This window comes from Neolamprologus brichardi, chromosome 4 (genome assembly GCF_056152115.1).
Source record: "Neolamprologus brichardi isolate AB-2024 chromosome 4, ASM5615211v1, whole genome shotgun sequence".
Taxonomy (NCBI): domain Eukaryota; kingdom Metazoa; phylum Chordata; class Actinopteri; order Cichliformes; family Cichlidae; genus Neolamprologus; species Neolamprologus brichardi.
This window is the reverse complement of record NC_142107.1, coordinates 1,778,499-1,792,898: the sequence shown is the minus strand read 5'-3', so window position 1 is coordinate 1,792,898 and position 14,400 is coordinate 1,778,499. Positions and strand designations below refer to the sequence as shown.

The window sequence follows — 14,400 nt, the reverse complement described above, 5'->3', positions numbered from 1 at the left end:
AACATCTATGCAGTCACTGTAAAGGAAGAGAAGACTGCATCAGAATCCATAAATATCCATTATTTCAACTATAATATAATCAATACAAAAGCGTTTTATTTTATTTTAAGCCTCATGCACTCATTGAGGTGCAGTTGAAGCTGAACCAAGAAATGGCCTACGTTCACATCAACACATGCTCCTTTTTACTGATGTGTTGGCTATGTTTTTTCTCCCAGTTCTTGGAGAAGGCAGCACAGGTATGCTCTGCTCTCCTGAGACCTTCCAGGACAGACTGAAATGGAATTTTGTGGCTAGTAAAGGTGCCACCTGAGGGAACTGGAGGCCCCCTCCGGAAGACTGATGGCCCATCGTCCTGGGTTATCACATACAGGGGAAGCAAACTGAAAAACAGTAGGGATTCTGAGCAACCATTACTACCTGAACTTTAGTACCGTTTGCATTGTATTACATGCAAGGGACTGAGTCAACATTGTCATGATGGCTGCTTAGAAAAGATGAGGGGGACAAAAACACATTAATCAGATTTGTTTTCTCCTTTTGACCAAAACACTCTCTTCCCCTGACCAAACATGGTTGTTTCAGATGGCTGCCCCAAGATGATCCTGGTTCTGTGGGAAGCTTCTTCCTGTTAAAGGGGAGTTCTACCTCCGTACCATCACTAACCAGTTGCTTATCAAGGATGGTCATATCATTTTAGCTCTCTCTTATTGTGGGGTAATATATTACATTTTAAAGCTCCATGAGTTGACCATCGTTGTGAACTGAACTATATAAGCATCATTGAGACTGAAAACAACTATTCTTTCATGGCGATCCATCTTCTTTTGTTCTTGCTCCTCTTCTCAATCAAGCCTGATGTTTTCATAAGGTCAGTACAAACAGAAAATGCAGTAGTTAAAGTGAGAGTGCACTACAGTGAATACTTATTTATTTTTCATAAATTAATTTTCTCATTCCTAATCTGTTTATTTAGACAGCAAAAAAACAAGCCAACTTGTAACATTTTCAGTAAATCTCATCATTTTCCAGTGAGAGTAACTTTTTAAAACCCATTCCAGAAAAATTAATCTATTCACTTGTGCGAAATCAATCACAGTCGACTTGAAGTGTAGCACACAGGGCCATGACCTCATGGATATTTGGCTGATCTCAAGTCAATTAGGATGATGAGAGTTGATGAAATTATTAAAGTATTTACCTCTAAAAAAATAAAATAAATACAAACTGCAATAAAATATAACATTCTCAGTACTGATGCATAAACACTTCCCATGAAACTACTAAGGAGTCCATCTACCTCACTGTGTGTGAATGATGAGGACAATGTTCTTATGCTCAGTAATTTCCAAAAAGTGCAAAATGCTATGTTGAAAATTCAGTGAAGGACCTCCATCAGGGCAGAGATTAGCTTTTTATGTTTACAATAGAACAAACTCGTCCATGCTGCTGTTTGTATCAACTCTTCCCAGTTGGGTCTTCCTCTGTAGGAAGGTGACGCTGTGCGTGGGTGTGTTTGCTCTCGCTTCCTCCCGTGTTTTTCCTTCTTCAAATATAAACATGGGATATGTCTCTGCAGACGCTGACACAGCCTGTGGGAGACAGAAGGTGAACTAGAACTAATAACAATAAGCAGTGGAGAGTAGAATAATTCCTTCAAATTAACTTGATCGTTTTTTTGTTTTGTAAAAAATGACAAAACAAGTTTAGATCAGGTCTAACACAAATCATATTCCATGTAATAAAAGGCTCCTGGAACAGAAGCCCAAATGATCCATGCACATACCTCATTAACACTTGTGCACAACGACTCAAACTCCATTTGTCCTTTTGCATAAAATCCAATGGTGCAGCTGGGGTCCATGCGAGAGAAAGGCATTTTCCTGGGATTCTTACAGTGAAACGACTGCAAGCAGTGGGGACAGAAATGGGATCACACAAAAATCTCATTAGGGTCAGGAGAAACCCCAAAACGTCTCACATTGACGATTCAACAAACAGGTGGATATTTGTACACCATGTGGTGCTACTGCAGCTGCCAGGTTTTAACAGAAGTCATTACTTCATAGACAAAATGGGCATCCAGTCCATATACTGAGAGTGCATGAAAACATGCTAGCAAGGATGTAAGTAGAGAAGTTAACCGTTTATCTTCTCCTTTTAGTTAAGCGCCAGCACAGCATGGCCCAAGATATGGAAGAAAGTTAAAAGAATTCAACCGATTCTGATTGTGTCAGAATCGAGGCCACTGACTGAAAGATATCAGACTCTAACAAGTTAATAATAAACCTTTTGTCAACAAAGTATAACCTGGGTAAACTGAAAAGCAAATATGATCCATATAGTGAGTGTGATGCAAAAAATACAATAAAATTACATTTTTTTAATTTTTAAAAAGGGTATAGATATATCAGTCTTATCCAGTGTTATGAAGACAGAAATTGTGGAACATGTTTTCTTCTTTCAATGTAAAACACGAATATGAATTTTGGAATAATTTTTAAAACTGGCTTCACTCGGAACAATACATGTTTACTCACTATGAGTATGTGAGTGAAAACTGGGGTAACTGGACTGGTAATTAATCTGATCTATGCAAGCACAATATTTTTTGCATAAATCAAAACACGCAAAGTTTAAGTGGACGGAAGAAAGTTCTCAAAATATTTTCTAGATTTCTTTGACGGACTCACATATGCTTCTGTTTTATTATCATTTATTTAGTCGTCCATTTCTTGTCTCAACACCAGGGTATGGCTCTTCTCTTCAAGAGCCCTGAAGTGTTTGCATATTGTATTAATTAAAAGAAAACATCACTGCGTCGTTATAATCCCAAGGCGGCATGCCTTTCAGTTTGCGAACACCGACTTGAACCCAACCTCATCCCTGTTGTCCATCTTCGTGCTTTTATTTTTACTCAGTTTTAGTCCTTGCTCACTAAAAGCTCAGCATCTAAGTGCTATTTTTAGATGCGCCCTTGTCACAATGGGTCGCTACAGCAAGTAGCTCCACATGTTGGATTTTTACCTGACAAAACCCTGAAGGCATTTGTGTCTCTGACTGGAATTAAAAGTGCAATATTTTGCTTGCCAGGTAAACATATGAACAACTATAATATGGAAAAACTTCTAAAAAGTCATAATTGAATGGTTTTTATTCAAAGACATATATAAACTTTAAAATATTTCATACAGTGTTCCAGTTTAAAATTAATTCAAATGACCTATAAGGAACACGCAGTGATACTGATGAAGGAGTAATTTGAGGGTTCCTCTTACACCTGGTGTTCTGCAAAGTTGCTGAGCCAGTTCTACTTGTTACCCTTTTAAAAACCAGCCTAGATTTTGAAAAGTTCCACAGGCAAACAATACATAGCAAAGTAATCTGTGAAACACACAAACTTTTCTTGATATTAATATTGATGTCAATTTTGAAAGCAGGAATTTTGTGCTTTCAAATTGGAAATGGTGCGAGCTTTTTATTTATTTTTCCACAGAAATGTTTCGAATCCATTTGACTTTGGCACAAGCAGAGGCCCGAGTCAGTGGAAAAGAGGTACTGTAGAGCTGTGGTGGTATGTCTCACCTTACTTAAAAGCGATCACAAGAGGAAACAAAACAGAAAGCCAGAAAGAAGAAGAGAAATGGTTGCTCATACCTCCAAGGGAAAGTTATTTGTTACATCCACTGTGGGCTGACAGTAGTGAGGGTCCAAGTACAGCAGATGGTTCTCTTTTGTACAAACGTGCCAGAGGAAGAAAGAAAATGTAAGGATGGACATGAAATGGCTCAACACAATAATCATAACACACAATTTACTCGGCTTACCCTGGAAGCCAACGAAGAACAAAGAATGCTTTGGTTTGCCGCCAATGATCCCGATGCAGCACTCCAACATCAAGAGTTTCTGTTGAAAGACAAAAGGAACGGCTGAGTTTTTCCATTCAGACATCCAGCTTTGCTTAAAAAACAAAACAAAAACAAACCCCCCTCCCCGTAAACATTCACAAACAAAAGCCTTAGAGACATATCTCTAAGTTCAGTAAGGCACCCAGATTACATTACGTAAAAATACTGGTTCTGTACTTTGACACTGGTGATGTAGGACGGATTGAGATCTTGCCCGCCAAGACGCACAGGAACCAGGATGAGGACAGATTTCCAGTGCTGAGGGTTAGGCCGTTCGCACAACTTCCTCACATCCTGCAGGTAGACTGAACGAAGAAGGAAAGAGACGTCTAAAGTCCATTCGACTCATTGAATCTTTTCAACACCAATTTAAGCTCTTAAAAGCAAACAACAAAAACCCACATTTTCTTTTTTTTAAAAAAAAGAATCAACTTTTTTTAAAGAGTTTATCCACAATCTCTTCTTAAAAAATAAAATATGTTGTGTTGCAAACACTATAAAGATAACACTCACTGGTGCAATCTTGTGCTACATACACAACTAGATTGGGAAGGTCCACTACAGAAGCTTCCACAGCTTTCCTGAAACAGAATGACCTTCACTGTTAGAGACGATAAACTTTTTAGTTCGACTGGTCTCTTACATCATCAATTTAAGTCTCACCGGAGGATATGTGCCGCAATGGACGGACCATACCAGTCCCCAGCCTTCTTCCCTGAGCTTTTGCCCAGTTCTACAAGCCGATGTATGCCAAAGGGAGCTGTGGGGTTGTCTGCAAACCAGCGTAAAATCATTCTGTGTGTACTCTCCACGGGCCTATCCAGGATGGACCCCCAGCTCAAATGTCGACTTATCTTGCTTTCCCTTTCACTCGAACTAAATCCATCGTTCACAGAGTGAATCAGGTCCATGTCATCTTTGACAACACGTTGGTTCCCAGACCAGGTGCAACCTTTAAAAAAAAAAAAAGAAGAAGAAAAAAAAGAAAGACAGTCGTTAGTGCAGAGTTTGTATATTTGTTTCACTGAGAAGTAAAATGCATTTTTCCACTGTTCTCATCTGTGGCAAAATGATTTTCTTTCAGATGAGTTTTTTTCTTAAGATATTTGTTTTGCCATACTGTAAAATGTTATTGAGCTATACACCATTCTACCTACTGTATGTTCATCATTTGTTGTGTTTAACTTGTTGTGATTTAAAATTCTGTAACAAAACTTCTAAAGATGGGGCAAATGAAAAATACCTCATTGTGTACACAGACAACTTTGTTTAATTTCCTATAGCTCACTATAGTAGAATAAAGTCAAACTGTAAAATAAGCATATAGCATTTATTTCAGTGGAATTGCCGTCACTTTTATGCACCGTTTCCCATTTGCAGGTGCTCAAATGTAACTGGACAATTAAATCTAAGGCTGCGTCATGGTGCTTTACCAGTTTAGTAGATTAATGTCAGCAGGTGATTCCCATCGTGGCATGAAAGCTGCTAAAACTGTGAACCCCAACATACTAAACAGTCAAAGGAGATTCCAGTGCAAGTTAAGCAAATAGTCCATCCAAAAACAAACAAATCAGAAAGACCTGACAAATAGTATGAATCAAATCAACATTTACATTCTGACGAAATACATAAGTACAACTTTCCTAGCATTAAAAAAAAGAAACAAAAATGATGGAGCATCATTTCAGGACAAAGCCACACAGCCAAGTACAGAACATTCTGCAGGAGGCAGCCATGAATGAACTGATTCTTCATGTTTTGGAGAAATGAGACTAAAATTAGACTCATAATCTGAATCACACAACATTCTTTTGTAAACCACAGAGCAGTCAGCACGATGTTTTGCATGCTTGGCTTCCACTGGTGCTGGATCACTAGTGTTTATGGGTGATCACGGAAGACAGATGCACCTGGATGAAATCTGAAGTGCATGGAGCTAAACTTTCTTCCCAGATTCAGCCAACTGCAGCAAAGCTGACTGGACAGTGTTTTTAAATAGCACAGATGGACAATGACCTAAAACACACTGTTAAAAATACTTCAGAAACATTTAAAGGCAAAGACATAAAATACTCAACAATGGCTGAGTCGATCATCTGAGCAACTCAAAACAATCGAGCTGAATTTTACCTGCCAAAGACAGAAGTGAAGGAACAAAGACCCCAGATTGAGGAACAACTGAAAACAGCAATAAAAGGCCTAAAAAGGAGGAACCCACTGTTTAGTGTACCTGACTTTAGATTTCAGAGAAATATTGACTGCAAGTAAAGCCAGTCTGTTTGAATGAAAATGAAAATAATATCTGGATGTCTTTTCAATTGTTGATCAGACTATGTGATACTGTAGCAGGACTGTGTGTAATCACCTGGTGGCATCAGATGCAGTAGCAGGCCCTGTGCCAGCAGCATCTGGCTGGAGCGTAGAACACAACCCCAACCGCTGTCGGTGGTCAGAGAGGAGCCGGGGAGCGGACGGAAACCTCGTCTGTATGTAAACCACAGGAGCGATGCAAAGCAGCAACGGAAATGCTGTTGATCTACTGCAACAATTACAGAGGCGCAATTACAATTTTCTCCATTGCTTTTACAGTCACATGACAGATCGTTTCAGGGTTTACGCGGGACAAATGCTCTACTCTTACAAAATGCCTCACCTTCATCTTTGAGCTCATAGGATTTCCCCAGCATGAACACAGGAGAGCGCTTGCTAAATTTAGATTTTTGCTTCAAGGTCCAGCCTGAAAGGGAAAAACTGTAACTGTTTACTTTCAAAAAATAAAGAGGACAAGCAGGTCTGCTCACCACATCACTTATTTTCAGTCTCTGACAGAAAAAGAACTGACCGTATTTGACGCTGTTCCATGCTGAGACCAACTTGTCTTTGAATCTGCCTGTGTCCTCTGCCTCCTGGTCATCTCTGCTCTCTTCTAGGCCCTGGGAAACAGCTGATTCAGTAGAGAAAAAGACCCAATCATCCATGAGGTCATCAGCAGCAGACTGACCCACAAACTGAGCAGAGGAGGTGCTAGGCTTCATAACATGTAGAGATGACCACGATGGAGCAAGAAGAATTGCTCATTATCATCACAGCAGCCTACACACAGAGAAAAAATAATAATAATAGCCCAGTTACATACATATGACGCAATCAGCCATGGATGATGCACCCATATGCAATAATTATAGGATGCATTCTTGGAACACACAAACTCTACTAGCAGATCTCAGAAGCTAATGTTACACTCAGCAAAGCCATTAATGATCCGTGTCAGTAAGGAAAAAGAAAGCACGTGACGGCACCCTGTGACTCAAGGAATTTCAGATATGCCTATTTAACTGCAGCAGGAGACTTGCTGGTTTCTTATTTTAACTAACATTTGGCCACTAACTCTGAAATTTTAGAAAACAGATTTTTGGCAAAGTGCTGCAGTTACATGTTCATGTAATTTGTGCGGCTAGATGAGTAAACAGTGTAAAAGTCCCAGGACAACAGTGTAAAAATCTGCACAACAAGCAAAATGAAGTAAATTATCAGAAACAAATGTGTTTGTGCTGTTCACAAATTGACACAGTGACTGATATATTTTCATGTTCTGAATCATGGGTCAGTTTTCCAGCCTAGCCTTACACTAAAAGCTTATCCCCCCCCCCTCCCTCAGTGGAGATCACCCTTGATTTTTCTTTTACTCTGAGAGAAGGCTTATGTCTGTGAAACTGGCTGTATGAGTTTGTTAATACTAATGTTAATTTGTTAATCAATGAGTTGATGAGATTGAGTTGGTGCTGTTAGCAGAACTTCATAAACAGATCAGTAGCTTAGTTTTGTGCCACTCCAGTTCAGGCTAAGGGCCTCCTAAGATGGGGAACAACATAAAACTTGAGATAAAAATGATGTAGGAAACGAAACAACACAATGCTCAACTGAAAAAAAGGGTAATTATTTTGACCTCTTAACCTTCTATATTTCAGTTGAATATGTGTATTTCACAGTTACTTTCAAACAGAACCATTTAAAAAAAAAAAGGGGCATCAAACATAAGGCCCAGGGGCCAGAATCGACCCACAAGAGGCTCCAGTCCAGGTAACTGGACACCTTTGAACAATGTGAAAAAGTGCATGGATTTTGGACTTTTAATTGTATTGTCATGAGTTTTACGTTTGATCTTACTGACAAAAGACACCCCCGCTCCCACACAATGCCTTTCATGCTACACCAAAGTAGTTAAGTAAACAATTAAATAAGAGAAAATATACCGTTTTTCAGTATCTACTATAGATGTCTTGTTTTTTGTGTTTTGTATTTTCTGTAAATGAACAAAACAACTGAGACATACATCCTGTTAAATTGCACATTTTTTTCTTAAATCATGGGCATCTCGGGGATTAAATGTCTAGTTAAATGTCTTTGCACTCAGAGAAAGGGAAGTTTCACTGGTTTGGCCCAGTGAGCTGTATTTGGCCCGCATGATGTAAAAGTTTGACCATGATCTACGAGTTTTAGTTAGTAGTCTCTCTCTTCGGTCGTTCAGTTCAAACGTCTCACAATTGAAATACTTCAGAAGTCCGGTAAAGCTTGGGAAACTGGTTTAATACGGAACAGCTTATTATGATGTGCTCACGTGTTTTTTTTTTTTAATTTTAAAGAAGCATTAAGTCTTTAAGTTCGAATACTTAAATTGTAACGTTACCTTCCATAGGCGAGTGGCACGGAATCAAACTAGTTTACAGTAAACTACAGCGCAGTGTGAATACACCAGTGACACCTCTGTCAAACAAAATTAAGCGAATTAACACATAAATAAATACATTTTACCTTCATTTCGGTAGTGTCATTCTACCTCCGGTGATAAGAATGAGTCCGTGAGCAAATGTGAATGAAGTGTGCCGGTCAGTTTTTGTTTTGTTGGGCTCAGTTTTGCTCGGTCTTCGAACTCTTCGAACAGCAGCGGTCAAGTGAAGTTGCGCTCACTTCCTGTTTATACAGGTCACGTGTTGTCACTCCTGTGATTGGCCAACGGAGGACCAATAACAGTGAGACCCAACTCTCAGGGCGGACGTTCATGTTAGACTCAAAAAGTGAGACAAAAAAAAAGTCTTTTTTGCATTTTATTCTGCACTATAGGCTTTTTTATTTTATTTTTATTTTATTTGTTTTTGCATTGTTTTTTTTTACGACAGTGGCTATTAGGTATGTAACAATGTAATGGACAACAATAGTCTGAGAAAGCAAAGTTCTCGTAACACGCCTAACACTTGGACAAAAATAGATGTGACAGCAACATCACAGCTTCCGACTTAATAGAAAGACTAGTCAAAACTGCAGAGGATGGGCTAGCCACATAGATTTGGTAAATTTCTCATTCTAAACGTAATCAGCGTCAGAACATGAACTAATATTAGTAGTAAATCAGAATTTTAAATAAATACAAAGTTACTAAATACAGCAAATAAAAAAAATATAAGAAAAAATAAAAACGTTTGACACAACATAAAGTGCATTTTTTTCCTCACATCACACATAAACCACCACTGTTTAATGTCTAAACATCTAAACGTCATATAAATCTGATTCAAAGATGTTCATCATTAATCAATCAGAACTATAATGTGTGGGTTAGAAAGATCCACAGGCAGAAGATAGACTGCTCATTAAATGTTCACTAGTTTTTTTGTGTACCTCAGGTCCTCTGGTGTCAAGTTAGTTCATCCACAAGGTGGCAGTCTAAACCAGGTCTTGGACCTGGAGTCCAAAATCTATCAAGATTACTTGAACACACAACAATAAACATCACCTTAACACTAAAATCCTCTTGACAGATCTACTCCTGTGTACAACCTACTACGGTTTCACTGACGAGGATGCTCAGTTTTATGGAACTGGGCACTTTTGGATTGCATATTGTTACACATTTAAGTACAAAAACCCAACAAAAACATCACATTATCCCTAAATGAAAACACTGGCACTTTCCTTCACACCTATTACACTATAAACTGTACTTCTGCATAAATAACAAAGAGCGAGTGAAACCGCCAAATCTCCTCTAAGTTGTACTTTCATTACACTTCTGTCTCCACTTTGTCTCCATACCACACTCTGAGCACACTTATATATTCACTTAATAGGTTAAAATATGTAATTGCACATTTCACTATGACCAGCAGAGACAGCTATTTAAACCAAATGCTTGACTTATTGCAACCCTTTCCCCTTATTTTTTTCTCATCTAGAGCACAATGTAAATGTAATATTGAGGACACACACAGAGAAAAACTCACATCATTAACACATTGCATAGCGTCCCAGTGCAAGATCACCTCACCAGTGTCTCAAAATCCAGCCCTTAAACACATCTGGAACAAACAAGCTGATCCCCATTCCAGTTCAGTCACTGCAAGCATTTTGGTATCTTGGTCCAGAGTTCAGGATTGTTTGACCCCCCCAGTGCACGACATAGGAAAAACCTTTCTGTGCCTGATCCCTTTTAGTAACTAAAGACTAAAGAAAATACAGTTCGTGTCATACTGAACTAAATGATAGAGCCGATGTAATGTAATGCCCATTTAAATGAGGCATGTGTGCCAAAATTATGTTCACATGCTCGCTGCTTATGTCTACTTAACATGTCAAGTTATGTTTGAAAACAGAAGGCGGTGACTGAAGATGCTTTCCATGTGAGCCAAATGTATTAACAGTCCAGGTCTAAAAACAGAAATACAAAACGTAGAAACCAGCGTACAGTTAGGTCCATAAGTTTTTGGGACATTTTCAAACCCAAGTGAAGTGAATGATTGCAGATTTCTTTTCTAGGAACCCTTTTGTGAAGGTTGTCAAAGCCTACAAATAGGAAATACAGAAGGATCAGAATAATCAATAAAGAAAAGTAAGGAGAAAAAAAGAAACAGCTTCTGATCTAAAGCACACCACATCATCCGTCAAACATGGTGGAGGCAGTGTTAGGGCATGGACATGTTTAGCTGTCAGTGGAACTGAGGCACTAGTGTTTATTGATGATGTGACCGTTGAAAGAAGCAGCAGGACACATTTAGTGAAGTGTACAGGAACATGCTTTCTGCTCGGTTTCAGACAAACACTGACAAAAATGATCAGACAGCTCTTCACGGTGCAGCTGGATAATGACCTAAAGCAAACTGCAAAATAAACCCAAGAGTTTCTAAAAGCAAAGAAATAGGAGATGCAGACAGACCCATAAACATGCAGCAACTGAAGGCAGATGCAGTAAGGGTCTAGCAGAGCATCTGAAACAGCATTTGCTGGTGTCATCGCAAAAGATTTTCATCTAAATATTAAAAACAATCCTGATTTTTTTTTTGTTTAATTAATTTTGAACCTCTGAAACTTGGGGACTGTGTATAAATATGACTATAACACAGTTAATGCAAAATCTGTGCTAAACCATCTTAAAATCCACTGTGTTGGTGTACAGAGGTAAAAATATATTTTTTAATGTGTTTTTGTCCAAAATGTTATTGACCTAACTGTACTCAAAAAACCTAAATAAAAACTGTTTAAATATTAAAAGAAAAGCATAAATGAAAGGCAAAATTAATTTAAAATAAATAAATAAATAACATGAAATGTAAACCCAAGTGTAAAAAATAAATTGATCAAAATTCACAAATAGAAACAAACAGCAACCGAGTAAACAAGCAGTAAGAAAATTTTCACAGGAGACTTGACATAAACTATGTAACGCCTCAAATTTGACTAAAAGCAAACACAATTTGTTGGGTCTCTAAAAGTTATTTAAAATTATCAGCTGTTTGGAAGGACCTTACACAGATTGTCCATAACAGAAAGTAATCTTCAACATATTGTGGAGCTGACTCACAATAAAAATGCTATTACATAAGAGCATTTAAAAAATCAATTCTGTCTTTCACAGTTTTTTCTTCCTGCTACGAGTTAAGTCTTTGAAACGTCATAAAAAAATATTTAGTCACATGTCAAATCGACACACACGGCAAACACGTGAACATAATTTTGGCACTACTGGACCCCCATACAAGGATAACAGACTCTGACCTGTCTGCGCATGTGGCTGTGTTCAGTTGAAAAGTTGTTCACAGTGTTCTTTACCTTAAGGTCTGCTGTATAATTTAAATTTTTTTAAATATTCTTTCATTTCCCATGTACAGTGTTAGACATGCATTCAGACATATGCATTTGTTTGTACTATATACAACATAATGTGATGAACATACAGTACATACACAGGTCTACATTAGGACACCATGTGCACACGTTTTCCAGCAGGAGTCAGCTGATGCAACTTTGTTCTGTTATCTTTTTTGGTCTTTTTTTCAGCATGTCTCTCCATTTACATTTCGTGTAAATTTATGATATGTTAGCTTGATGCTACAGTTAAAAAGGCATTGCATGGGACAATCGCACTCCCTCTGAAGCTCTTATCACGAGTGATGCTTAGAGCTGCGAATGTTTCCTTTATCAGATTGGATAGTGCTGGCTGCTGTCTGAGCCCCCCGGCGGAGACTGACAGACGAAGCTTCTCCTTTTCCTGCAGCGCTTCCCCGCTTCTCCTCGCCAGACTTGGATATGTCTTTTACCTTGCCTCCCTCTTGTGATCCCCCCTTCATAGGCCCGAGGACTGTTTTGGCCACGCTTGTGAGCTGGGTAACGAAGCTGGCTTTATCCCCTGGAGACATGGGCCGTGACTTGCTCGAGGCGGGTGAGGCTGCATTCGAGGAAGGCGACATGGGGTTCTCCTCCAGGACCTCCAGGTGTTGCCTCTCCTCCTTGACTCCTCTGTTTGTTGGCTTCTCCTCTTTGCATCTGACTGCAGCGTGGGCTTGACCCTGGCTTGGAATTACAGGTGTAGGTCCTTTGAGCTTGGTGGTATCACTAGCTTTATAGCTTGCTCCTTTCTCTATCGTGTCTGTACCTTTACGCTGCTTGAGCTGCTCTGTAGGTGCTTTCTGAAAGGTCCCTTTGTGTGCAGCTGAAGGGCCTTTTGCCTTCTCCTCAGTCTTCTCCTGAGCTTTTGTTGCAGGTCCACTATCTGTTTGTGCACTTTGCTGCTTGGAGTCTTGCTTGAGCAGGCCCTTTGATGTGCCTGAAGGAGACATTTTTTCGCTGGGTTTACTCTTAAAAGTTGCTGCCTCAGAACCGGAAAGGCTTGAACTTGGAGCTTTGATCCCAGAACCAGGCTTAACCTCTGAAGATGAAGCACTGGACTTGATTTCAACTGCAGCTCCACATCCATGACTCTTTGCAACCTCAGCAGGAAGTAACGTTTTACATGTGTCAACGACGCTCGTCTTAGACTCTGCTTTAGAAGCTGCACTCTCAGTTTGTGACCCAGCAAGCTCAGACTCTGTGGTTTGGACTTCTTTCTCTCTTGCTGTTAAGAGTGTGTCACGGCTGAGTGGCGATTCCTGCCTTCCCAGACGTCTCACAGGCTTTAGGCCTCCAACCTCCCCTCCCATAGGAGGAGAGGGGGAAGATGATGATGAAGGAGATGGGGGAGCGGGTCCGTTCTCTCCTTCCATCTCTAGCAGACTTTGTAGACTGTGCTCACAGTGGAAGGACTCTCTCCTGTAGTCCCCGTGTGTCACCTCCAGGCTATGCTTGCGTAATGACACCCCCCCTGTCAGAGGAGAGGGCGATGATGATGATGAAGAAGGCAAAATCTGTGCTCCTAGCTTCTCTGCAGACTGCACCCGCTGCAGCAAAGGGGACCTGGGTGGCTCAGCACTCTTGGGACGTGGGCGGGCAACAGGAGGTGAGGAGTGCAGCTTGGCAGGAAACATCTGCGTGGTATTGGAGCTCCCTACCGTGTGCCCAGTGAGAGGTGGAGGAGAGGAGGTGGTCGGGGACGGGGTGTGAGCCAGGGGAGACAGTGGGATGTTGCCAGCAGATTTACAGCGAGCCGAGCGGTACTGCCGGTGAAGTTTGGGAGACAGCCCATGTAGGGAGCTGGGTCTCATGTGGTGAGTGGTTGCAGGTGAGTTAGGGGTGCTGGAGGCCGGCGAGCTGCTCTGGGATGACGTACCTGAGGAAAAAGAAGGAAATTTGAATATTTTTTTCCCAACACAATGAAATGAATATGTGTGTGTTTCTACTCATGTGTCTTGAGTTGTAGGATAAATTATCTAAAGTATAAGTGTGATGAAACACATGAAACATACTTGCAATGTTAAAATAGAAAGAGCAGTGAAACGCAGCTCTTTCACCTTATTTTTTTCTCAAAACAAAGTTTCTTTTGAACATTATATATGCTTCTCTTAGGCAATATTACTAGAGAACACTCATACATTTTAATTTCTATACCCAGTTTTATCTATTCATTAAGCCAGATGATATAAATCGTTTAGTTAAAGTACAGGCATCTCTTAAAGACCTGCACGACCTCTAATTTCCTGCTTCTAAATTCAAATAAAATGACATTATTGTACTCAGCCCTAATGTCTTACCAGATGCTTTTAAATGCCATAAACAGTAACACTGTGAT

At 39.8% G+C, this 14,400-nt stretch overlaps 2 protein-coding genes across 5 annotated transcripts in view; both read right to left on the bottom strand.

The window, feature by feature from the left end:
• Positions 1 to 917: 917 nt before the first annotated feature.
• LOC102779220 (cysteine protease atg4da-like) lies at positions 918 to 8,862 on the bottom strand. Of its 3 annotated transcripts, none has more exons than XM_006805083.3 (11): positions 8,721 to 8,862; positions 6,751 to 7,001; positions 6,562 to 6,645; positions 6,274 to 6,447; positions 4,572 to 4,860; positions 4,422 to 4,489; positions 4,086 to 4,213; positions 3,828 to 3,906; positions 3,658 to 3,731; positions 1,787 to 1,906; positions 918 to 1,592 (listed from the first exon to the last, which is right to left on the bottom strand). In XM_006805083.3, the coding sequence occupies exons 2-11, from the start codon at positions 6,941 to 6,943 to the stop codon at positions 1,422 to 1,424; spliced, it is 1,380 nt and encodes a 459-aa protein (XP_006805146.1). In that variant the 5' UTR covers positions 6,944 to 7,001; positions 8,721 to 8,862; the 3' UTR covers positions 918 to 1,421. The 3 variants fall into 3 exon arrangements, with proteins under 3 accessions (XP_006805146.1, XP_035769882.1, XP_035769883.1); XM_035913989.2 differs by having other exon boundaries at positions 6,274 to 6,444; XM_035913990.2 differs by having other exon boundaries at positions 6,751 to 6,852.
• Positions 8,863 to 9,011: 149 nt separating this feature from the next.
• Positions 9,012 to 14,400, bottom strand: part of LOC102778938 (microtubule-associated serine/threonine-protein kinase 1-like) — a 54,418-nt gene continuing 49,029 nt past the window's right edge. For both annotated transcript variants that reach the window (XM_006805082.3, XM_035914003.2), the window contains exon 27: positions 9,012 to 13,941. In XM_006805082.3, coding sequence (XP_006805145.1) covers positions 12,341 to 13,941 — 1,601 coding nt within the window. In that variant the 3' untranslated portion in view covers positions 9,012 to 12,340. The remainder of the gene's footprint in view (positions 13,942 to 14,400) is intronic.